Source organism: Psittacula echo, assembly GCF_963264785.1.
Source record: "Psittacula echo genome assembly, chromosome: 2".
NCBI lineage: Eukaryota > Metazoa > Chordata > Aves > Psittaciformes > Psittacidae > Psittacula > Psittacula echo.
Window position 1 is genome coordinate 72,260,799 of NC_137737.1, and position 25,648 is coordinate 72,286,446.

Consider the following 25,648-nt stretch of genomic DNA (forward strand, 5'->3'; position numbering starts at 1 on the left):
GACCCGCTTCTTTTCAAAGTGAAATACTGCTGTACGTTCATTTAGGGCTCACATTCACTCTCTCTAGATTACAGCCAAACTTGCATTGTGCTGCTGTGAATGACGAGTCAGGTCTCTCCTCAACAGTAGAACACAGGCAGGTTATTTGTGTTGCTCCCTGAGGAAGAACAATTAATAAGTGGATTTTTTTTCTTTAACTAGTTTAGATTATAGCTCCTCTTGCTCACTAAATATTTTTCCTCTGGGGCTGCGAGTTCCTTTTTTGTCTGTCAAAAAGAAGAAGGTAACACAAACTGCTAGACCATCGCCACCACCTCCTTCTCACAACCATCTGCATCTCATCACCATCTGCTCAGTAAGTCCAGGCTGAGGATTTACCCCTCACTAATCAAAATAGGATGAAACCAAATCATGTTTGAAATTATACACGGTATGCTATACCTATGGTCTCTCAAACATCTCCTTCCACAGGGATGTATGTGGCACAAGTGATTTCCACTCTGCAATGGCCACAGACAAGAGGAGACCCTCCCAGTTTCTTTAAAGCAGTGAAATCTCAGGAGCAGCCACATCTATGGTTTTTGTGAAACTTCCCAAAGCTCCCTCCCTTCTGAGTTCTTTTCTCTATCATTTAAATTCCTGCTTTTCATTGCTTTTCACAAAGATGCTCAAAATGACAGAAAACCCAGACAGTTTTATACTTGAGAATTGCAGTAGGAAGTGGGAGCAGAATGGGCAATACATGTACAGCATAGGTCTTGTGGGTTCTTTAATGTTCAGTGTTTAGTTTTCTTGTTGTGTCACCCTAGTCCTTTCCCTCTCCAAGTCATTTTCTGATTTAACTGGGCTCCCTGCAGATCAGTTTCTTTGAAGTGGAACCTCAACCCCAAAACCAAGTTTGAACCCAGGAAATGATGTGGGTTTGAACTTGGATACAAATGAGCCCAAGAACAGTATTTACATTATGCTGGTATGAAAGCCAGCGAAGATTGGTTAAAGCAAAAATACTTAAGAGTGGTCACATCAGCAGTTTCCCTTCCCTCGGGCATGGATATCTCACAGCATTCCCCCAGAATGTCCAGCACTTGGGGTGTCATCCAGCCACCGGTTCTTGACAAGCTCAAAACATGCCAGGAATCAACCAACCTACCAGCCAGTGCTTTGTGCTCCCCAGATACCTGGAAATTCACTTCTTCCTTGCTGAAGGAAAGGGTTCAAGAGTGTGACCCCAGGGGTCTCACCCCATTCCATGCACCCAGGTGGCAACCGCCCCATCACTGGGTGCATCCTTTTCCTACTCCTGCAACAGCCAATCTGTCCCTCTCTCTCTGTGTCCCACACTCCAGAAAGGGAGTTCTTCTGAGGGAGGGCATGAACTCATCCTTTACCTTGTTCTTCACTGTAACAAATCACACTTAGATTGGGTACCACCTCTGGAGCAGTCCCACTTCTCCATGCTGGTGAGATACCTTCCCCAGATTGACTTAACTACTGATCAAAATGCAGTAAGTGGGTTTTGTTAGTCATGTTTGGGATGTCTTTGAGTGCAGTGTCTAAATCACATTTATGGGAAATGCTCTGAGGATAACATAACTGAAGAATGGTTTGGGTTGGAAGGGACCTTAAAGATCATCTAGTTCCAATGCCCTTGCCACAGGCAGGAAGAGCTACCGCTAGACCAAGCTGCTCAAAGCCCCATTCAACCTGGCCTTGAATCAACCCTGTCATGCTTGGACTGATAACAAGCAGGCCATGATCCAGAGCTACTCTGTGGCATTTCAAGGAGTGTAGAATGATCTTTGAAAAGTACTTTTTGGGAAAATTGGCATTGTCACCAGCACCCTGCAAAATGCAGGCATGTGAGCATGTGTACAGACACACAAAATCCAAGGTCCTGCTCCCTTACAAAATGAACAAAGCTTAGAGCACCCCAAGAGTAAAGCCAGCTCTTGCCGTTACTTTTAGACTGGAAATGTTCATGCTTTGTGGTTCCTGATGATGGCTACATCAGGTGGTCGGGATGCAGGAGTACTACCAAGCTCCTATCCTTCATACTCCTCTTTGGTTGGTCCTCTGGCTTCCCAAAGGAAAATCCCTTCTTTACTACCTGATTTCCCTTTCTGCCTCTCAAAGCACTTGGCGTTTCCCTCAGATGGCAGTGGTATTTAATTACCTCTTGTACCTGTAATAGAAACAAATACACATTAGAAATCCTCCAGCAGCATTTGCCCTTAAGGATATGCGATCTTAAAATGGATGTATCCAGGTTGTACAGCTTTTCACACATTTCTGCATATTGAAAAATACGGACCATAATTCCAAACATGAGTTGTTCCTAATTTCAGAAATCTGCTTGTAAGACACACTCTGCTTGCATCTCCTTTCCCAGTCAGCATGAGGAGTGTTGGAAAGCATCAGAAGCCAGTCATCAAAGGGCTGTTGAGCTGTACCCCTCCAGATCCCAGCTCCACAGTTCAGCGTGGCATTTGGGAAAATGGAAATGTTATTGGGCTACTGGTGGGAAGAGAGTTAATAATGATCGAAGAATAACTAGAGATCCCCGAAACCATGTGGAAAGATAAATAAGATGGGGGGAAAATGAAAAAGAAATCATGGAAATATCTCTGATTTAGGTGCAAGTGTATTGATTACATTATCATCAAAAGAGTCTCCAGCACCCAGCAGACCGTGTTGCTGCCAGTGTAGCATTCACTGCCAGCAGTATGACATTGTAGGAATAAGGTCATCTGAACATTTGGCATTTGAACTTTTCCAAATGGCAGAGGGTGAGAATATGACCTTGCAGACAAGTCATATTCTTGATATAATATGGGAGCATGCCCATATTCAGATGGGCATGCTCCTCTTCTCCCCAGAGCAGGGACACTTCTTTAGTAAGATATGCGCCTCTGACTACATCGGATGATACCTGGGTGGGACTAAGCTTAATGAAAACTCAATTGGCTATTTTTTCCATATGAGCTCAATTAATCGCTGGCTATCTTTGGATTTTACCACTAATGCAGTAAGTGAGTTTATCAGTGGCAATTCCAAATCTGCATTTTCATTGCTTCAATAAACCACACTGCTCATGAATCTGTATTGTGAAAGTTCTTATTGAACGTAACCGGTTGTAGAGTGTGGAACTGGTTATAATCATAAATTAAGCCTGGCTGCATCCAGCCCTTCGGATCTCTGAGGACTGGCCTTTGGTTTGTTTTCTGCTGAATTTCTATGCTCTTAATGCAATAGATATTGATGGTATGACCTTTCCCTTCAGGTGCCTGATGGGACTTGAGTGCCTTGGGGCGCAGCTGGCAGGGCAGCGATGCTTACACTGCTGAAGCCTTTCATCCCCCCATTCCAGCAACACTTCGGTGCCTGTTTTATAAAACAAACTCCATCAGCCCAACACTAGTTGTCCAAGGGCCTGCTGCTCACCCAAAAGAGCCTCTTTCCCCAAGGAGCGGGAATTCCATAAGAATTTTGCTGTTGGTTTGAAAAGCTGAAGGTGTCAACTCAGGGTTTCTAAGCTGGCCTGGCAACCCAGCACTGGGGAAGAGCACTTTGCTGCTTCTGCACCGTGTTGGTTGGATGCACGCACCAACCTTTTCTCTTCAAAGCGGAGAAAGGCTATTTAAATCCCAGGCACAGGCTGATGTACGGAGGCATGATGGCAGCCTCATGAAAGGCAGTTTGAAATATTCTTGGCTACTAAGCAGAGGAGAAGTACGTGAAAAGAAAAAGCATTGAACACCGAATTCACCCAAAATAATCACAACTGGACTGTGCGACGTTTCTGCTTAAAAGGATGTGGCCATACTCGCCGGTTTGCTTTATTTCTAACAGTTTAAAATGACTGTGTAATTAGTAATATGGAAGTTACATGATTGATAGACTAGTAACTGTTTCAGGAGTCCCTATTTTAAATGGAGGAACTTGCAAATACCCTCCCCAAAATGAGAAGAGAGTGCTTACGACACCAGAAGTTACCACAACAGAAGATGCTTAAAACTGCCTGTTGCAACTCATGTGAGGCTGCTTATAGGGTGAGTGCTTTGCTGGAATAAATCAAGGTAATTGGGAATCTCGCCCAAACTTCCATGGCGTACCTGAATTCCATCAATGCCATCTATGGCATGAAGGTCTTTCTGTTGTGGGACTTGTGAACTCAAGTAGAGTTGTTGACTGAAGCATGGGGTTGTGAGGCTTTAATAGTGCCACTTCCTGGGGTCTGAGTTGGGCTTCTGTTCTGGGCAGCGGAGGGCATTATCTCACAGAGACTTGAAACCAGGGATTTGCAAGGACTCCTAAGGGAAGAAGGCACTCAGTGGAAACCGGTGCCAATTGCAAGGTGCTGAGTCCTCAAACATCTCTCAAGTAAGAAGTTTTGGGGCAGCTAAAGATGTAGACAGGCAGCTGTGGGCTTTTCAAAACCACTTCTGCTGGCTTGACCCACTTCTGAAAATGCATGTACCAATGTCGCTTGTCAAGGGCTTCAGCAAAAGCTGTGCTTGGGTTTCTGAAGAGCCCTGGTCAGGGGTCATCACCCAAGGCTAGAGCTGGACAGCTGGGGAAGGAGCCCACTCACTGCTGCACTTCTGCTCACTGGTGGGTCTGCCCTGGGATGCAGTGAGTGTGCAGGGACCAGACTTTTACTGCCCACTGGGACCTGCCACTGCAAGCACATTCCTACCGGAGCTGCAGGCAGCTGGATGTCCAGCGCAACCAGCACAGCCCTCCCAGTGCAAGAGTGTTTAATATGTCTGCCCTTTGGTTCAGCACTGCACCTTTCAGTAGGGACCCATTTCAGAGAGCCCCTGGCAGCTGGTCTGAGCTGACATCTCTCTTTGCTTTTCTGCCTTGGGTGCAATTCCCAGGTGAGTCAGCTGGGACTTCAGAAGAGTTTGGTGAAAGCAGAAGCCAGTTTTCTATGTGCTGAGGGTTTGTGAGCGACTGTTGAGAAGAAACAGTCATTTTTCCTGGCATGCCTTTAGTCAGTGTGACCTTAAGAGTGTGAAAAACAGGGGCCCAGTGGTGACTGCCGTGGTTAAGTAGCAGCAAGCACGCTTTCACAAGAGGTCTTCAGTCATCGACACAGAAAACTTCCATGAAGGCAGTGGGGCTTTTGGATAAGGTTTGAAGGGTCAGGCACTCGCAATGGCATGGAAATCACTAGAAACAGATGGCTGTGTGGTGCTGTAAGTGTTCTGACCACCAGCAAAGCCAGCTAGGGAGGAATTGTCTCTTAGCATATGCAAAAAACACCCAACGAAAGTTTACCAGCACACTGCTCCAGCATTTAATGCAGACACCGCAGTTGTGTTATTGATCAGAGTTTTCTATTTTACAGACCAAAATGGTGGTCCTTCATTTTTTTAATTAATAATTCTCATTTCCTTCTTAAATGGAAATGGCTGATGTCCAGAAACCCCAAGTAACGAAGTCAGCAAAGCTAATTAGATTAGCATGTCTTGCTCATGAGAAGACTAACTTGCAAAGGCCGAGTGTGCATGCAGGGGTCTGGCTTTAAGCATCCCCTCTGACATTTAGGCAACTGGAGATAGTTTTCTAATAGAGTTCTTGCTGCACAAGGACAGCAACCAACCACCCAGGCAGGTTATCTCCCACATATGTATGTTCTGGGTTTTTTATGATTGACTTTCTCCTCTCTTAAAGATTTCTGAATGGGTAACCCATCTACTCCTCTATCTATACATGGATTTCTTTGGACAAGAACAACTATTCTGGGTTTTGTTTTTGTGGTTTTGGTTTTTTCTCCTCTGAAGGATTTTGACCTAATGCAGATCAAATCTGCTTGTTTCACGCTGGCCCAGAATTTGTCTTAAAAGCTGCAAAAGACAGAAGGCATCAAAAGTGCTCATTTTTATAGTGATATATTTCAAGATGGTTTTATATCTAATGAAGTTACAGTTGGCGCCCTGAGTACCACAGTGTCTTGCCCATAGGAATCAAAATTGGATTTTTAGAAAGCCTTTCAGATGCCTTTTGGTAAAGCTGTGATTGCTTGTCTTGATTCATGGTGGCAGTCACCTCCAATCTCAAAGTGTATTTTAATGTTTCAAAGGTGCCTTAACTCGTGACTGAGAAGATTTTGGATAGGCATTGCCAATTCTTTCTTTAGCGGATGGATGGTGTGTTACACACCCGATACCTAAAAACGCCTGCACTTCTCATTTCTCCCTCAAAACGTGGTGATAATTACATTTAAATTTCAGAAGATGGCGTTGAAGATTTGCAATTAATATCCTGAACTCCGCGTGCACCCTCCGCTCCTGCGGCCTGCCAGCACGGCGCGCAATGACTGGTTTCTTGATCTGATACGTTACAGCAGAAAGGATGTGGATGTGTGTTGGAGACGTTCAAACAGAACAACAACAAGAAAGTGCCGTGGCACCAAACATGTGTTTGAAACCCAAAAGACTTTCATGCGAGCTGGGACCTCACTCCTTCAACCTTCCTTCCCTGGCTCCCGCCACTCTGGGTCAGGGGACTCAGCAGGCCAGCTAGCCAGGGTCACCCACCAGCCAGCCCGGCTCTGGGGCCGATACCTAACACGGGCTTTCCCGGGGCAGCATCCCCTGAGCTCAGTGGGGCTGTTACCGGCTGATCTCGGTTCCGGCTGCCACCGCCCCGTCGGGGCTCGCTGCCTCCCACCTTACCCCCGTTTCACGGCCTGCAAAGCACGGGGTGGGGTCGCCAGAGGAGAGCCCTTGGTCGCCAGAGGACAGCCCGAGGCCGCCGTGTTTCCTTCGCCCCAGGGGTGTGTTCTCGTACCCCTCCGCGATCCCGGCTCGGTGGCCCGGGCAAAGCGGGGCTGGGTGGCAGGGGGTCCCTGGATGTGGGTGAGCGGCCGGATGCTCCCACCGTCCTCCCGAGCCGCCCCGGGGCCCGGCCGGCGCCGTCTACCAAGTTTCTGGTGGGTTTAGCTCGCTGGGTCTGTTACAGTAAAAGCCGCCTGGCTCTCACAGGTAGGAGTTTCCCCAGGCTATTTATGTGCGTGTGTCTGTCTGTATAGATTTATAAAAAAACCCACCCAACGCGGACGCAGAGAGGGCGCCGGGCTGCGCCCCCCCGCCCCGCAGCGTGTGTTTACCAGCAACGGGTATGTGTCACTGCCTCAGATGTTTTCCAGCTCACAAACTCCCCGCTCCCCTCCGCCGGCTCCACCTCCGGGCTGGGGCCCGCCTTCCGCCCCCCCCCCCGCCCCCCCGGGCACGACGCCCTCCATCATATAAAGAAACTTCCCGGGGCCGCTGGCCCAGTCGCGGTGCGCCCCGTCTCAGCAGCCGACTCGGCAGCCGGCGGCCCCTGTCCATTCTCAGCGCCGCCACAGAGGTAAGCGCCGGCGGCGGAACACATCGAGTCCCTTCGGTCCCTCCCCGGACACCCCGGGCCGCCGCAGCGCTCTGCACTCCCGGCCGCTCCGGCAAAGCGGGACCCGACGGGTCGGGGAAGACAACCAGGGATGGGTGATGCAGGCACCTCGGCTTCCCCCGGGGTGCGCTTCTCCCGCGGCTGTCGGCACCTGAGCGAAGCCGTTTGGCTCTTTTAAAATTACTGTTATAGGATTTCCCCCCTAATTTAAAGCAGAACAGTAATTAATACCCGCCCCGTTTTCTGCTCCCGAGGGGAAGGCGCGCACCAGCCACTGGCACTGCCGGTTCCTCCTGTCCTGGGGAGGGTCGCGGGAGCGGGTGTGGGGGGATCCGCTTCATGCTCTGCCTAATGGCTGGGAAAGCACTTTTTGGGGATCTCTACAGGGGTTCCCTGCATGGGGGAGCCGCGGCCCTGGCCACCCGCAGGCACCCTGGGGAGATGGTTGAGGACCGGATTTGGTGTCTGGGGGGATGCTGCTGGCTGAAAGATGTAAGGGGTGCAGAGCTGCCTACCTGCCCCAATAGTGTGCACTTGTCAGACAAGGCTCTCTCAAAGTCTCCCTGTGTATTAGAGAGAGGGAAAGGCTGTGGGTGAGGAATCACTTTATTAGATTGGGGGGTGGGAGGGGGGAAGAACCCACCAAGCTAAGCTTTTGGGCACCCTTTCAGCTCAGGGAGACAAACCTGACACAAAGTCACCATCACTGGTGTTGAGGTCCTCATGTTAGAACCTTTCCAGTGGATGCCCATCACCGCAGAGCTGCGCAGCTCCCAGTGCTCTGCACGTGGGTAGGGCTCTGGGTGGCTGCCTGCAAGCTCCCGTGTGCCTGGGGAGAGTCAGTGCCCTTATGCCGGGCTCTGTGGGTTGCTGTCTTTCCACTTTTAGGTATTTGCTATGTATAGATTTGAATGTTGCTACATATGCGTGCTGGGAGCAGTTGGAGGGGTAGATATGTATAGGACATCATGTGTTCAAATGTGTCTTGCGTAAGTGAGCTTGTGAAAACTACTTTGATGTTATAGTTAGATGCCGTATAAATCATAACTGTACGTGAAGCTCTCCAAATTGTATGTGCGTGTCTAATGTTACAGATGTGCACTGTCATGTGCACATTTTTATGCAATTTTTTACCTTTTTGGTTAAAAAGTAAAAAGCCCAGTTGAACTCTGAGCAGGACAAGGGGTTTGTGCCTTATGTCACCTGCGATGCAAGTCTCAGCAGCCCCTGTTGTTCATGCAAAACAGTGTCGGGACAGGGGGGAAGTTTGTCAGAGTCTGCAGCACCAGTGGTGCCTGGGGAAGGCTGGGGGGGCTGTGCTCAGTTTCCTGAGGCTCTGTACTGTGTTTCCTGGAGCCCCCCTGCATTCTGTAGCTGCTGCTTGGGGTGATACATGTGGTGCCAGGGACTGCACCAGGGACTGCTGGCCAGCCGCTACATGGCGACTTAGTCCATCACCTGACCTGTGGGCTTTCCTCTCCCTCCTTCCTGCCCCTCTCCCCTTCCTCTGCAGCCCCCCAGAGAGCTGGTGCTTGGGTGTGTGTGGAGAGGTGGGCTTGGTGAGGCACCTCAAAACCCCCCACCCGACCCCTGACACGAGTGGCATGAACTTGGAGCCAGGCGAGTGCGGGATGAACTCAGTGAGCTGTGGCAACGGGAAACTCCGCCAGTGGCTGATCGACCAGATAGACAGTGGCAAGTACCCAGGGCTGGTGTGGGAGAACGATGAGAAGAGCATCTTCCGCATCCCCTGGAAGCATGCTGGCAAGCAGGACTACAACCGTGAGGAGGATGCTGCCCTCTTCAAGGTAGGGCTTAGCCTGGGGTCAGGGCTGTGGGGCACATCCCGGGCAGAAGGGATGCCTGAGGGCTCTGCGGTGGCTCCTTGCCATCCCATCCTTGCCACCTGGTTCTGCTGGGTGCCTGCAGCCGCCACTGCCTGACTGGTGCCTCTAGATGTGTCCTGATGTCCCCATGTTTACAGGATGAGAAAGCCTGCCCTTTTGGGCTCTCTGTGTGGAGCTAAATGCTTGTGGGACTATGGCACATCAATTTCCAAATTTGCCTTGGATTATTTTCTCCCCTTTCTTGTGCCTGGTAAACCATTTTTCCTGCTTTACTGTGCTCCTTTTTTTCTTAGCCTAAACCTGTAGGGAGTAAATTCATGCACATATAAGCACAGATACAGATACAAGCATTGTGGACTTGTACCTTGTAGTTGATTATTTTTCTTTTTTCATTTGTTCTTCTTTTTTTCTTTTTCTTGCTCTTTTGATTATCTGAAATGTTTCCAGGCTTGGGCTCTTTTTAAAGGAAAGTTCAGAGAGGGCATTGATAAACCAGATCCCCCTACCTGGAAGACAAGATTAAGGTGTGCTTTGAACAAGAGCAATGACTTTGAAGAACTGGTGGAGAGAAGCCAGCTGGACATCTCAGATCCCTATAAAGTGTACAGAATAGTGCCAGAAGGAGCTAAAAAAGGTAAAGCATCTCAAATTCCCTGTGTAACAGAGTGTGAATATGTCTCATTGTAAGCACATGAGGACTGAAGTGTGCTTGGATGGAATGGTCCTGTGCTCTTTTAAAGTCTTTTAAGGAGCCAGAATGCAGGGCTCAAGTGCAGCTTGTTCTGACTTCAGAGACCATGTCTGCGGGAGGACTGCTGGTGTTTGAGTTGGGGCGTTGAAAGGGAGCCCTTGCAGAAGATGCAGACAGGCGCCCTGCACATCGCTGGGGGAACTGCTCCTTCAGCTGGAGCCTCCCTGCCAGTTTTGTGTAGCGGGAGCCAAGCAAGCGGCTCAAGGGACAGGCAAAAAGGAAAATAAATGGCCTGCTGGATCTAGGTTTTGAATACAGGGAAGGGCAGAAGTGATTTGAGCAGTAGGTAACTGCTGGGAGCAAGGGATGCCCAGCCTGCAGCCTCCTGGGCAGAGTCCAGGGGCAGTGATAAAAAGGCCTTGCAGGAGGCAAAGACTTCGCAGAGCCTGGGGAAGATATCATGGAACAGTAGGTATGGCCTGGCAGCACCTTCCTGTGGGGCACTGGAGAGCCCAGAGGGACTGAAGGCATCCTGGAGCTGCCTGCAAGCGAGGGCTGGGAATCGTGTCCCATATGGGTACTCTAGGGCACTTTAGTCCTCTGCTTGGTCAAAGGCAGGCTGTATGGATTTGTCTTCAGTGTGTCAGTTTCGGATTTCCTCGAGATGTGGTTGACATCATTTATTTTCATCCCTCTGGTGAACATAGGTGCAAAACAGATCAGCATGGAGGAGCAACCGTTAATGATGAGCCATCCATTTCCAATACCATCTCCTTACACTTCACTCCCATCTCAGGTATGGCATCAGTTACACATTTCACTTGGTGCTTGTACATTGAGCAGCATCATTTCTGTGTTATGTGCTGTGTCTGTCTTCGCTGGGGTGGCTCTCTAGTTCCCTCTGGGAAGAAACTTTATTATGAAAACTGAGAAATCGAGAAGCAACTTTTCTAATGTCATATGAGGCCACAGGGCAAAATGATTTCCCTTGGTGTTGTTTATCCCTGAGTAATAGCTGTTTTCTGCTGGATGATACATATTAGTGCACTGCCATTCTCTTGATGCCAGAATGCAAGCACCCAATGAAGCCTTGCTCTTCCAAGCAGACATTTACCAGCAATGCTTTGACTGCCTTTTGTTATTCCACCCTGCTTGTTATTTACACCAGTGGTGAGAAGTTCATTTGAAAGCCTCATTGGTGGTGGTGGCAAGGTGCCAGGCGTGTAGCCTGGGCAATGCTTAGACCTCCATGGGCTTTGGCAGAGAAAATCAAGGAGCTGAGATGTGAAAGCTGATGTAATGCCTTGCAGTAGTTTTGACAGCTGCTGAGTAAAAGAATATCTCATTAAATTGAATAGGTACCAAACTACATGGTGCCCCATGAACGGAACTGGAGGGAGTTCGCCCCAGAGCAGCCACATCCTGACATCCCCTACCAGTGTGCCAGCGTCCCCTTCGCAGCTCGCAGTCACCACTGGCAAGGGCCCGGCTGTGAAAATGGTAAGATGCTCCCATTTAGGGTTGCTTGCTGAGGTTGGTCACCTAGAAGGACCGCAGATTTCAGGTTTCTTATTCGTGGCTTTGGTTGGAATTAACAGAAGTAGCTGGGTTCCTTTCAAAAGGAGGGTCACACCGTCCATGGCAAGAGCCTTTGTCTTGGCTCTTGCTTTCATTGCCACCATATGTGTGGTGGCAATGTTTTGGCATACTCAGTGCTCTGAGTTGGTACAAGTCAGCCCCCCGAAGTCCTCAGTTGTCTCAAAAGCCCTGAGCAATAAGAATTTAACCAACCCGCTGCTAAACCTCAAATGGGAACATGTGTTCTTTAGCTTTGCTTTCTGATTTTGAATCTTTTGAGGCACACATCAGTGAGGTTTTCCCTCCAGCCTTGTGGATTAGAATGGCATTATTCTCCCAAGGGGAAAGATGAAATTATTACTTTATTTCAGTGCTGCAGCAAATGGGACAAATTGTCATGGACTGAGTCTTTCTTGGGGCTGGTACAGCAGAAACAGAATAAAGGGACATTCCCTTCCCCAGAGATCTCACAGTACTAAAGCCTAACATAATCATGGCTTTCCAAGCTCTGCATCCTTAGGAAAAAGCCTGAATCGTGCTAAAGCCTGCAAGGGATAAAACAGAAGAGAAAGGGAACTGTATGCTGTAGACCCTTGCAGATAACTCAGCTGACGATGCAGGCATTTGCATTGTGAGGAGAAGCAGCTGGTTCAGAAGGGCAGGAAAGGATGGGGAGTAAAAAAGTACTTCTTAGAGTAGATACTGAATTTTCAGAGGACAGCTCTCTAGAGGTTTTGGTGCAGAGAAATCTTTGGGTCTGCTAAAAAGTAAATGCTTAGTGCGCTGCAACATTTGCTGGCAGCGTATTGGAATTATTAGCCACAATCGTTTGCTATTTGCTAATAAAAGTGGGAGGTAGCAAGCTGGATGAACTCTGCCCTGAAGTACATCCTCTGCAGCAGTTAAGCACAGGTTGCTGAATTTGGAGGCAGTTGTTGGCTGGTATTGGCTTTCTCACTGGGCTCTAAAACGTGCTTAGAGGTGTGGGTGTTTTGTATCTGCATTGCTCCAGCTCCTGATCGTGGTGGGTTCTGCCACTGGGAAACGCAGTGTGCACTTGTCTGCAAGTCACTTCCCTACTTTTTGAAAGAGTATTAATTCCAGCTTTATTGTTATACCAGTCTTTGGTAAAATTCCTTATATGAAATGAGTTGTTTTATCAGGCTACTTTTAAGAGCACTGAAGCCTAATTAAAAATGTAAATGTTTCCTGTGTTATTATAATGCTATTATTCTATGCAATTATTCTATAATGTATTATAGAATATATTATAATGTAGTATTCTATAATACGGTATTGAATAATATGTATTATAGAATAGTATATTCTATATAAAATACATTCTATATATTTATATATATATATACATATTCTATAATGTATTACAGAGTAATACATTAGAATAATAGTTAGAATAATGTATTATTCTGTAATAACATGTTAGGTAAGGAGGAGAGGACTAGGAGGAATACTGAAATATTAAGGGAGTATTTCATGCAGACCCAAATAAAAATGCCCAAATCACATCTGGAGAGATTGGTAGAGTTGGCATACCTGGAATAATTGGGAAATAGGTCTTTTTTAAGAAGGGGGAAAGAGAATGTTCCTGGTGGACCCAGAAAATCTCGCTTTTGCATTGCTATGACCTCTGCCCAAACTTTTCTTTAACTTTTAGGCAGTTGTCACTGACTTTTGTTTGTGAACACAGGTTGTCAGGTGACAGGAACCTTTTACGCTTGTGCCCCTCCTGAGTCTCAGACTCCTGGCATCCCGATTGAGCCAAGCATAAGGTCTGGTGAAGCCCTCGCCCTGTCAGGTAAGGTCCGTCACCCCCTGGGGTTTCTGAGGAGCTTGGCAAGAGGCTTCCATTGCTGACTTGACCTGGCACCATCTCTCCTTTCTGATGTAAAGGAAAGAAAAAAAGAAACCTCTTCAATGAATGGATTTGGTGTACGGTCTTAAGCCTCTGTTTTCCATGATACTTCAGCACATGTAGCCCCAGCTCCAAGGGATGTAGGTGGTTAAAGTTATGGAAGTGCTTCTCTGGCTCACGGTGTTAGTTGCTGGGTTGCTTTGGTGAGCCACCAAATCAGGCCTTCCTAGGGGAGTTTGGAAATTTTGGGGGGTCAGTTACTTTTCTTATCTGGGAGGAGCTCCCACAAAACCTGGTGGTAGCTGGGTACTTTGCTATGCTCCTGCTGGTGCTGTCTGGCCTTGCTCTGCTTCATTATTCCTGGTGAAAGTAAGGCATTCGGGAAAGAAAATGGAAGTTACTTCAGCCAGGTTTGCAAACATCTGGGTGCTGGGGGACTTTCTGAGTAACTCTGGGAAAAGGTGTAGGAATGTGCTTTTTACAGAGATCATGAATAAACCTATAACATGATGCTTAGCAGGCTTCTTGTTCTCCTGAGTCAGGGTCTGTATGTGTGTATATATGTGTGTGTGTTTGTGTATAGGTATATATATGAACATATATTGTGCACACACATATATTTTTATATATTTTACATATGTATGTATATTAAACACACACAGAGAAGCATGTGTATGTATACAGTTCTGTGTGAGTTCTGAGAGGTCAGCCAAGTTGACCAAATGGCCATTTGGAAGTAAGGCTGGGAATTTTGGGTATAGCCCTGCTGGAGCTGAAGCCAGCAGTAGCTTCTCTTAAGGCAGCAGAGTGCAAGTTTGCAGGTCCCCTGTGCAGAAACCTCCTTTATACAAAATCTGGTGAGAAACACGGCTTTACTGTGAGAGTGACAGAGCACTGGAACAGGTTGCCCAGAGGGGTTGTGGAGTCTCCTACGTTGGAGATATTCAAGGCTCGGCTGGACAAGTTTCTGTGTGATGTACTCTAGGTTACCCTGCTCTTGCAGGGGGGTTGGACTAGATGATCTTTTGAGGTCCCTTCCAACCCTTGGGATTCTGTGATTCTGTGAAAGTGTACTGAGCCAGTGGTTTAATTGTGACGTGAACTTGGAAAACATGATGAACAATGACTTTGCTTTTTAAATGGAAATATGAAGTTGTGGGACGTTAGTTGCTTCCCAAATTCCCACATCAGTAGCCCTTATAATAAAATGAGGCACCATTAATGCTGCCATACCCCAAAAGTATCTATTTCTTCATACGATTTTTTGCTAATGTGAGCTTCTGGGTGGTTGTGTCCACCAGGCTCAGATATCTCATGCAGACTTGTCTGTTGGCCTTAGTACATAAAACTTAGAAACATAAAATGTTTATACTAATGTATCACAGTGATTCTTCTTCTTTCTCCTTGTAGATTGCCGACTCCACATCTGCTTATATTACCGTGAAATACTGGTAAAAGAGGTGACAACTTCTAGTCCTGAAGGCTGTAGGATATCCCATGGCCAAAGTTATGAGGTCAGCAGCCTGGACCAAGTTATCTTTCCGTATCCAGAGGATAATGGCCAGAGGAAGAACATAGAAAAACTACTGAACCACCTGGAACGAGGAGTAATACTGTGGATGGCACCTGATGGCCTCTACGCTAAGAGACTTTGCCAAAGCAGGATCTACTGGGATGGGCCTCTGGCGCTTTGCAGTGACCGACCCAACAAGCTGGAGAGGGACCAAACATGCAAGCTCTTTGATACTCAGCAGTTTTTAGCAGGTAATTCCCGCTGCAGCCTTGATACTGTTTCTGGAAATGTCACTCGGTTGCTCTATGGGTGACATCTTTATGGTGAGAGCTTTACGGGAGTGCTCTTTTAATGTGACCTTATGAATTATAGTGAGAATTACCTCTCACTTCTTCTGGGCAAGCATAGTCAAGGGGTGGTTGACTTCTGAATATTCCTGTCAAATTCTGCTCTCTGCGCATGTTCAGTGCTCCTGCACAGACAAGCAGGAGTGGACTGATGCTCAGCTGGTGGTACCCAAAACCTCACATATCTTTAAGAAGCATAAGGAGGAACCTAATGAAATAGTCTTTCCACAAACTGAGTGACGGAGGAAAGTGAATCCTGATCTTGGACCTGCTTGTGTAAGTAAGTCCTGGGTAGGTCTGTTGTCTGCACTTGCAATGCTCTCAACTTGACCCAGAGAGAGCCTGAGATCTTGCTCAGAGTGTGCAAACAGCCTCGGGAATTTCAGTAGAAAATGTTATTTTCAGGCTCTGCCGGTGTTTGAAAGATATCCTGGGGGTAAAAAGGAGCAGAGCTCCTGGAGCTTCAGGATTCCCTAATACTCTTACCAAGGATGTGCATTACCTCTCCAGAGCTCTGTGGGAAGGTCTTGTTTTGCACAGGGCAGTACAGAGTGGCAAGGGCACACTTCAGGACTGTGCCTTCTCCTTCCAGCCTATGGAGGGAAGGGGCAGACCCTCAACCCCACTTTGCAGCACTTCTGAGCAGTTAGATTAGAGAGAGGAAAGCTCTCCACCCAGGGGAACTGGTGGGAGACAGTAATTGTCCCAGAGGACAGCGTGGACATCAGGAATACATATTTGCCCTTTTTTGAGATCTGTGGCATTACTACCTGTGAACTATGTGCCTGTGGTTAGGTGTGTTTTCCCATTAGAGGAGGGCACCCGCGCTGGCATGACCCTCTCAAGACCATAATGCCCTGAAGAATTAAAAAACCCAAAACATCAAACCCAAACCAAGAGCTTTAGCGTACTTTATATTCCAGGGTTGATGCACCATCCTAGCAAAATGGTCAGGCAAGAAACGCATTTAAAGAGAGAAATCTCACGTGAATGTGAGAATTGACAGTTAGAAAGGGGAATTTGAGGTCAGGGTATTGGCTTGTGCTTCAATCCCATGCTAATTTGAAGACGTATAATTCTGTCTCTGATGATGGTTTTGGAAATCCCTTTCCCTTTTCTCAGGTGGTTTTTCAGATGTACTCTGGGTTCTTCCAAACGGTTGACAGGACATCTCTTTTTAGACATCTAACCCCAAAGATAAGCTCAAGCAGTAGTTACTTTTTCCCCCTCCTAAATTACTTATGCACCAGTGCCTGTGCAAACCCAACCATGTGGTTGGAGTCATAGTCTGCGGTGTGTGCAAAGTGAGTTTTTGCCTGTGTTGATGCTCAGCTAGGTTTGTGACTTGCCCTGGGTGAATCACATCTGCGTGTTAATTGGATATACTGAGGTCCCGGAGTTCAGACAAGCTTAGGGATCCCCCAGTTAGGAAACTGGGCCTTCCCTGGGAAGAGAGGCAGGAGATCTTTACCAGGAGAGGAAATCTTGGACAGCAGAGAAAAGGGCAGATGCTAACTCCTATGGACTACAGCTAGGTGGACCCCTTTGAGGAGCTCTATCCTGCAGTGCAAACTGCACCAGAGCATCAAGGCCTGTGTTGAGCAGCCTGTACTGTTGAGAAGGCTAAAATGGCAGTAAGTCAGAAACCAGGTGGATGGTCTCTGGGGAGTACTGTGTAAGGAACAGTAAATTGGGCTGGGTGGAGAGTAGGAGGCACTCCCACAAGTGTTCGGGATAAGGAGAATTGCTGAGACCAAGTGAAACAGGAGGGAAGAGGAAGGTGGAAGAAATTCCCTGTTATCAGTATGGTTGGATTGGCCTTTGGTGGATCATCCTGCCTCATCCTGTGGCAGCAGGGAGGGAAGCAGGGCCCCATGGAAAATCTCTCTTCTATTCTGACATACCTGTGGAAAGCCCACAGCACTTTTAGGAGGTTCTGGTGGAGACTGTAGGGAGAGCTATGTACTGTGTTCTAAGTGGGCTGTCTGTTGTTTTACAACTGTAACCAACCCTCCCAGTAAGACCAGTAGTCCCAAACCAGGGTTGGGACACTCTGTGATAGTCACTGCATTGATACCTTGTTCTGAAAAGCTTGCAGTTGGAGTAGAAATGGCAGGAGTGTATTTTGGGAGAAGATGCATTTGTTATGCAAAGTTCAAAGACTTTCCCTGTATAACAGGGAAAAGCTTCATTATAAGATTGCTTCATTATGAGACATTGGTTTTAATACTAATTTCAACTTTTTCCAGAAAGCATGAACAGAAGTATAAATTAAAATGAAATCTTTACCAATCAACTATGTAGAAATACTGCATGTAACACAGGCTTTAATGAGAATATATAGATGGAATTTTCTCTTTTCTGGAAGGATATACAGTGTCTAAAACACAGCACTGATCTTGGTCCCCGTGAAAGTCTCTTACGAAGGCCTCCCCTTCTATCCTTCATAGGAGACACTTTGACTGTTGGAATAATTATATCACTTGACATTTTCCCTTTGTGCAAGGGTGTGGGTTAGTGAAAAGAGTGCAGAAGCACAGAAGATACAGGCTCTTTTTCCAGCTCACTGCATGGCTTAAATAAGGCCCTTCACCTTCCCTTGCCTCCCCATCCCCCTCTAGGCTCAGTGATGACAGTGGCTTCATGCCTGTGTCTAGCTGAGGCTGAATCTCATGCCTAGCAGTACTTTGTGTCTCTGGGTCTACTAAGCCATTGGCTTCAGTCCTGCTGTTGGGTGTCTGCTCGAGTGGGTCCCAGCTACTGCCAGCATCTGCTCCAGAAGGTTCTGCTGTTGAGGCCAAATAGAAACATCGATTGGAAGACATCCCAGTCTGTGCATATGAAATGACTTGTGAGGCAAGGCAAATAGAAAATTCGCAGTTTTGTGCCTAGCTCCCCCTGATCTGTGGGAAGGTCTCCAAACTCAGTGTATTCTCCTTACCTGACCTCCCTTATCCTCCCCTGGAGTTACTTCTCCTCCTGTTGTCCTCCAGGGTCATCCATTTGGAGCTCAGCCATCCACAAAGTCTTTCTTACCAGCCTGGACCTGTTTTGGCTGGGACAGAGTTAATTTTCTTCATAGCAGCCCATGTGGTGCTATGGTTTGGGTTTGTGCTGAAAACAGTGCTGATAACACAGGGATGTTTTAGTTGATGCTGAACAATGCTTGCACAATGTGAAGGCTTTCTCCGTTTCTCACTCTACCCCCACAGCAAGTAAGCTGGAGTGGACAAGAGGCTGGGAGGGGACACAGCTGGGGCAGCTGACCCGAGGTTACCAAAAGGATATTCCCTGCTATGTGACCTTGTGGGCATCAGTAAAACTGTGGAGAGGGTTTGCCAGAGGTTGCAGTGGTTGCTGTTGCTTGAGGACCGGCTGGACGTTGGTTGGCTGGTGGTGAGCGATGGGAGCGATGACTTTTTCCATCACTTGTTTTTCTTTGTCTTGTTTGGTCTTTTTTTTTTTGGGGTTGTTGTTTTTTGGGTGTTTTTGTTTGTTTGTTTGCTGTTACCAATTAAACTGTCTTTATCTCAGCCCACAAATTTTTTCACTTTTGCCCTTCCAACTTTCTGTCCTATCCTGGTGGTGGGAGTGAGTGAGCAGCTGCATGGTGCTTGCCTGCCTCCTGGGGTTAATCCATAACATGTCTCTTTTCTCTCTTCCCAGAACTGCAAGCCTTTGCTCACCATGGACGTCCGCTGCCAAGATACCAGGTCGCTCTGTGCTTTGGGGAGGAATTTCCAGATCCACAGAGACAGAGGAAACTAATTACGGCCCATGTAAGTAGGACTTTTGCCTTACCTCAAGGAAACATATTCCGTGGAGTATATGAGTCTGCCAGTCAGGCTTTTCTACCTTGTGTAGGTTATGAGTGAGGTAATAAATTCTTGAAAATGTGGCACCTTCCAGACCAGGGTTGCATCCCCAGATCTGCCTAGGACTGGGTGGTAGTCCTCAGTAGGGCTGAGGACCTGACTTCCCTCTCTGTAGAGCATAAGCTTCATCCGTAATTTCTTGCACATCCCTTCAAAATCTAAAGCTGAAAGGTACCCTGGAAGAGCTTGGCCATATTGTTATCACCATCCTAGTTGCACAGCACCTCGGGCTGCCAGGTCAGTGCAGGACATGGTGTTTTCACAACTGCTGCACCTAAACGTGCTCCAGAGCCTGGATCTCAGGGACCTCAGCCCTTACAGGATGCAGGAGCTGCCCATGCAGCTTCAGGGTTAAGGTAGCTGGAAGGCTCATGGGCTGACTGGCCACAGTTCACACACACTCAAAGCTGGTCTTTCAGGATGGTATCTGAGAAAGGGTGATGATGGAGACTGAGACCAGGTACTTTCTAAATTTGCTGTATTGGCCCATAAAACCGCAAGAGAGCTGGTAATGCTCACATTGGTGGCAGGGCTTAACTTACTGAATTGCTGGGAGGAAAACTGTGTCTTTGATTTTTTGAAAGCCACTGTTCCCTTTTTGGCTTTCCAGATTTCCATCCTTCCCTTGTAGCATCCCCTCTCCAGCCCCCTTTTTCAGCTCCTGACCTGGCAGCTTTTCTGTGTACCTTTTGCTCTTTCCAGAGCTTGCTTCCCCCTTACCAGTTGCTGTTCAATCTGTTGGGCTGTCCCAGCCTGTGGGGTGGTGAGGCTCCATTGTCCCACCAAACAGCTATGCCCCAGGAGCTATATGGCTCACCTGCCCCGCTGCCTTCCCGTCTCCCCCATGGCAGGACAGAAGGTGCTCAGCTGCCTCCAAATACAGATAAAAGGAAGGGAAAGGGAATTGGTGGGCCTGCTCCAAGGCAGCGATCCCTTCTCGGAGGTAGGAAGCAGAGACAGCATATTTTTCCTCCAAACTGGAGCCCATATCTTAACATGGAGGGGCTGGCTGACCAGCAGGAGAGGATTGTGGGGAAGAGTTGTCCAACCTGTTCATCCCAAGGGTAAGGTGAGCTTCAAGTGCTTTTTCTCAGTGTGCAACTTAAATATTCAGTGTTAAGAGCCCAAAGCCCTGAGATGAAACAGTGGTTTCTGAAGAGACAGAAGTGAAGGCAGTGTTAAATCATACAGATCTCTCAGGGTGGTTGAACAGATTCCTCATCAGCTTGAATGAACAGAAACAAGAGTAATCTTGGTGTTAGACTGAAGTCTGATTTCACGCAGAGTCATTTGGCAATGTATCTCAATCTACCTGGGGGCTCCAGCATTTAGAGTTCAGTCCTCAAAGTACTTTACAATGAAAGGAGACTTTCAGCACTTTGCATAAGCATTTGGATGACTGGCCACAGACATTGTGTGATCTATATGCATCACTCAATGGCTAGCTAAAGGGCTGCCGTTGCTAGTACATCGTTTGTGTCACTGGTCGTGCCCTTCTAAATAAAAGTCATGGCAGTAAGGAGTGTGTGCAGTTTAACAAGGCACCTGGCAGCAGAACAGGCAAGGCTTAGCTTAAAGCAGAGGTAGTGAGGCTCCTGAGATAGTTTTCCCATCCTGGTAAGCAGAACTGTTTTGTCCTGCTTTGTCTTTAAGTTAGAACCTCTGTGATTAACTAAGATGAGGAGCATGAAATTTTGTCACGTGTCTGATTAACATTTTGTCTGTTCTTAAGGTTGAACCAATGTTTGCCAGGCAGCTGTATTATTTTGCTCAACAAAACAGTGGACATCTTCTGAGAGGCTATGATTTACCAGAACTTGTGGCTAGTCCAGAGGATTATCACAGATCTATTCGCCATTCCTCTATTCAAGAATAAGATCCTCAGAAAAGAGTATTTTTAAAGGCACTATAAGGATTATGCAGAGTGGAGGAGCAGATCTGGATCGCAATTTGGAGATCCACATCACAGCTGGAAGTGTTCAGGGGTTCAATATAGGAAAGTGAACTGGGACAACCATATTGTATGATACAAATGATGCGTCTCCAACGTTTGGATGCTACATCTCACATAGGTTCCACTGTTGCTGAGAATAACTCAAAACTGACGAAATGATTGCTATGTTTACGTTTGCTTAATGTTCTCCTTGGGTTTTGAGGACTGATTCTTATCGAAGACTTAAATCCAGCATTTACACTGTTACATTTGCAGGGCTATTTATTTTGGGTTACTGATCTCAGGGAAGGTACATAAATTTGCAGTGTTCCCAATTTGAAACTGTAGCTACTATAGGTGCGTAGCAAACGTAGACGATTTGTTGAGACTAGCTGATACATGTAAGTGGTTATAAATTTAGATTCGTGTGATGCCTATATTCTTGTATAGAATATTTCCGTGTATTTTTAAAAAACAATGCAATTCTTCAGAGACGTATTTTTTTTAGTGCCTGACTGACATTTGTCCTGACAATGAATTTTGTGGCTGCCTGCTGTTCTTACTGGATTAGCCCCCGTAATAGCAGTTTCTAAGGCGATGCATTTATGGTACTGTGTTAAGAAAAGTAACCATTCAACTCGAAGTACTTGTGAATTTAGTGGATAAACCACTAAAATTCTAGAGTCCCGGAGAGCAGGTTTAGAAATAAATTACATTTTTATTATAATTGAAGGCTACTTGCATTATATATATATATGCATTAGAATTAAGTTGATAGACCTTGAAAATAGCACAGAAATGGTCCTGCTAGCCCTTTTTTTATGTCACATGCACGAGCCAGGTTAAAATTAGCACTATCTCTGACTTATACAGAGCCAGCACTGCTCTTTGTGTGCACTTGGAGCTTTCTTCCAGTGGTACTGAAATGAATATGAAGGGAGAGTTCAAGGAGAGCAGCATTTGGCCTCCTGTATTAAGACAGTCAAGGAAATACTTGTTTTAACATTTGTTTTCAAAAATTTCACAGAATTTGATGCAATTTGCAGCTTTTAATGATAAGGTGCTGTTACAAAGAGAAGAGATCTGTTGGGTATGCACGTCGGTGAAGTTTTCTCACTCGCGAGCAGACCGTGTGCTCTTAGTAGCTAGCTCCAGAACATGATCTCCCCATGCTTAACAGACATAACTTCACTTGACTTTCTAAATGAGGAAGAAAAACCAGTACTTGGTCTGGCAGCAGACTTGTGTTCTAGGGACTTTGAATTTATACATCTTAAAGATGCATACTCTCTTGGGATATATTATCCTCCTTCTTCTCCATAGTGCCAAGCAGAATTAACAGATAGTTTTTACTTTGTTACTTGAAGTGTTTTTCCTGGCTTAAAGATTTTCTTAGGGGAGACCTCTTTCTTAGACATGAAAAACCACTGCTCTAGGTGACCTTCAGAGCTTCTGCATATGCTTTTGGCCTGTGCATACGTTTTACTGAAAGGGACTGTTGTGTTCAAACTGAACTGGTACGATACAAATATTTGATGTGTTTTTCACTTTTTTTCTAGTGGTTGTTGCTTCCTATGCTCATATGCTTCAGCTCACATCTTAGAATAAAGTCCTTATTCCCTACCAACTCGATTTGTATGTGTTGCTTTCAGTCGTGGGACAAATCTAACAGCAAATCTAACGCATGTGGTTCTGCACTGTGAACCTGGGCTGGCTAAGTCTATGGGGAGCTGTGTTCTAAGCCAAAAGTGCAGAGAAAGGTCACATGGTAAGTATTTTTGCTTGCGAAAATGCCTGCGACATTAGCTACAGTTAGTAGAAAAAGGGAAAATGAAGAGGTTGCCCCTTGGTTGTTGGCTTCCTGGACTACGGATGATGCAGCAGAGCCCTGCAGCTGGGGATCTGGTACTGGTCCTGAGGGCCGCTGGGGACCAGGCTGGTGCCTCCCATCCCAGCCAAGTACCTGGGGACCCTCTGACACACTGCTTGCTGGGGTTGGTAGCTACTGGTTGCTGTAGTTTCCAGAGTGCTTTCAAGTGGGAAAAGATAGGAAAAGTGAAAAGGAGGATGACAAGTGAACTAAATAGTTAAGGAGTGAATTTCACCAGGCAGCCCCTGCTTACTGTAAATCAAGGTCCTGAGAAGGCTCCTTGGGTACTATAGCATACAGCCAGAGCAAGGTGTGAAAAGTAGTTACAAGATTTGTGAAGTGTGAAGTTGGGGGGAGGGCGTTTTCTTTTTACTTGGAGGCTCTTCTTGACTATCAAGGTGCATTATCGGTTTTGGCTTTGGAAGGAGCATTTAATTATTTCCCTTGAAGGAGTGTCATTTAAAGTCAGTGGCTATGAAGTGGGAAGGAGAAGAGTTCCATGTTCGGGCCAAACACGGCTTGCTTAGTTTGAATACAGAGAGATGCAGGTGAAAGACTTATTTTAACCAAAGAGGTTGAGAGATTTCTCTTGGAGGGATGGGACAAGGGGAAGAGTTTAAGGAAAATCAAGCTGTTGATTTGTATCATAAATTATTTTGCACGTGAGGACTTTAAAGCCGCAATTGGCTTTTGTAACCGTGTCTTACTCTTCCAAATAACTAATGGATATGTAAAGTGGAAAAAAAAAGCAATCAAGAAAAAACCCCGAAAACATTTTCTCCTCTTAGTATTTTTTTACAGTCACTGCGTGAAAGCTTTTGAAATACTTCCTACCTCTGTTAACTTCAGTTTATAGTTTCTGAGGTCTACTTCCTTCCTGTTACGATTTTAGTGGCGTTATAAATGACATGTTTTACTCCCGTCAACACCAAAGGCATAGCTGGTGTGTTTTCAAGTGATTTCAGCATGCAGTTTGTGTCAGTATGGGTTTCTCTGATTTTAATATGGCCACTCTTAAAACCATTTCTTGAAAGGATTTTGTGCCAGAGCTCTGCAGCTGAAGTACTTATATTCAGAATTTGGTTCTGCTAAGTGGTTTTGCCTACTGCTGTAAACTGTATTAGCCTCACAGGGACTGTAGGTTAACCAGAAAGGAGGAGACACATTTTAAGCTGAAATAGAGGGTAACAGGGTTTGTGGAAAAAACACAGGATTCACGTGAAAACCCCTGTGGCCTTTTAGGCGGGCATAAGCATGCTGTTTACATCAGCGTTTGTCAGCAGCGTGGAGGTGGGGAAACACCACTCTTGGCAGAGAGCTTTCAGGAAAAAGCAAAGCATTTTCTCTTGCATGCTCTCAGATCATTGTCTGTGTATACTTGTAAAGAGGCTGAGGTGGGGAAAGAGGAAGAGTACTTACCAAAAAAAAAAGATGAAAGCAGCTGAGTAGTTTGAAGCAATCATATCACCCGGGTTAGTTATTTGTGACCAACTGCTTGCAAGTTTGGTCAGCTCCAAAGAGAAGTCAACAGGTCCCTGCGACTTGGAGCAGTTAGGAGGTAGGTGGTGTGCAGCTCATTCAAGCACTAAGCTTTCAAGCATGTAGCCGGGTAAGTGCATCCTTTTTGCATGACAGCGGAGTGGTTACGTCCACCGCATCCCACAACTGGCTGCAGTGCTGGGCTACGGGTACTAACTGCCCAAACGCCTGCAAAACGCTTAGTGGCTTGGCTGTGCTGAAATGACAGTCTAGAAGGAGATAACTTAGGTGTATCAAAATAACATTCCTGGAACTATAGACATTGAATAACTGATAAAGATGCTGACTGGATGAGTTGCTGTTGCCCTTTTGGAAAATGGCAAGAGGTAAGGCAATCACCTGTGCTCAAGTGGAAACAGAAAAACAGGCCAGATGTCTTTGTTCTGGGCTTGGGTTTGTTTTTCCCACTTTGCACTGGCAGCCTGTCCCGAAAGCTGACGTCTGAGTGGCTCTGCGCAGGGTGGTGTTTCGCAAAAAGGCAACAGTCCCTGTTTTCACCTCTTAGATAGGAGTGGCTTCATGCCCTGGGAAACAATGGTGATGAAGCACAGGACTTCATTCTGTAAATGTACTTATTGTTTCAGCAGCCGTGGCGCAGCATGGCTGCCTCGCACATCTCTGCAGGCCAGCTGGCAGTCTCCTGCCGCTCCAGTTACACTGCTGCTCCCTGTCCCCAGACATGAGACTGTACGCTGGGAACTTTCTGAAATCAGTCTCCCAAGCCTTGTCTATCATTTCATGCTCCTTTCAAAAGACAGGTCATGAGTAACGCACAAATTTTGCCTCTCAAGCTAAGAAAACAGTCAGGTGTGGGTGACTTCACAGACCACACATAGTATGTGTCCTCTATGCTCCGGAAGTGACTTCATCTTTGACCCTTGGGCTTGCTCTGTTTTGACGCCAAAACCAGCTTAAGCATTCTTGCTCTAGAAATGTCTGAAATCCAAAAGCTTGTGGATTCTGGCTGCCCGTCCCCGCTTTTAATCCCTTTCCTGGCCAGGCAGAAATGATGTCCATGCAGTATCAATGAAACCACCTACTAGAGGAAATTCTGTGAATGTCCATGTGAACCCTGTGAGGATAGAGCAGATACTTGCATCTTTGTAGCCAAAATATACTTGCCAAGGTCTCTCAGCTGCATGAGTACGATTGCTATGTGTGTGTCACTGTGTGCATGTAACACA

At 46.6% G+C, this 25,648-nt stretch overlaps 1 protein-coding gene across 1 annotated transcript in view; it reads left to right on the plus strand.

The window, feature by feature from the left end:
- The window catches only part of DUSP22 (dual specificity phosphatase 22), a gene marked incomplete at its 3' end in the record, with an annotated part of 79,762 nt that extends 58,764 nt beyond the window's left edge, over positions 1–20,998 (plus strand). The window contains exons 7-14 of the mRNA XM_080609970.1: positions 8,912–9,206; positions 9,693–9,879; positions 10,644–10,732; positions 11,295–11,436; positions 13,223–13,330; positions 14,798–15,151; positions 18,914–19,026; positions 20,855–20,998. Coding sequence (XP_080466096.1) covers positions 8,912–9,206; positions 9,693–9,879; positions 10,644–10,732; positions 11,295–11,436; positions 13,223–13,330; positions 14,798–15,151; positions 18,914–19,026; positions 20,855–20,998 — 1,432 coding nt within the window. The remainder of the gene's footprint in view (positions 1–8,911; positions 9,207–9,692; positions 9,880–10,643; positions 10,733–11,294; positions 11,437–13,222; positions 13,331–14,797; positions 15,152–18,913; positions 19,027–20,854) is intronic.
- Between the last annotated feature and the right edge of the window lie 4,650 nt (positions 20,999–25,648).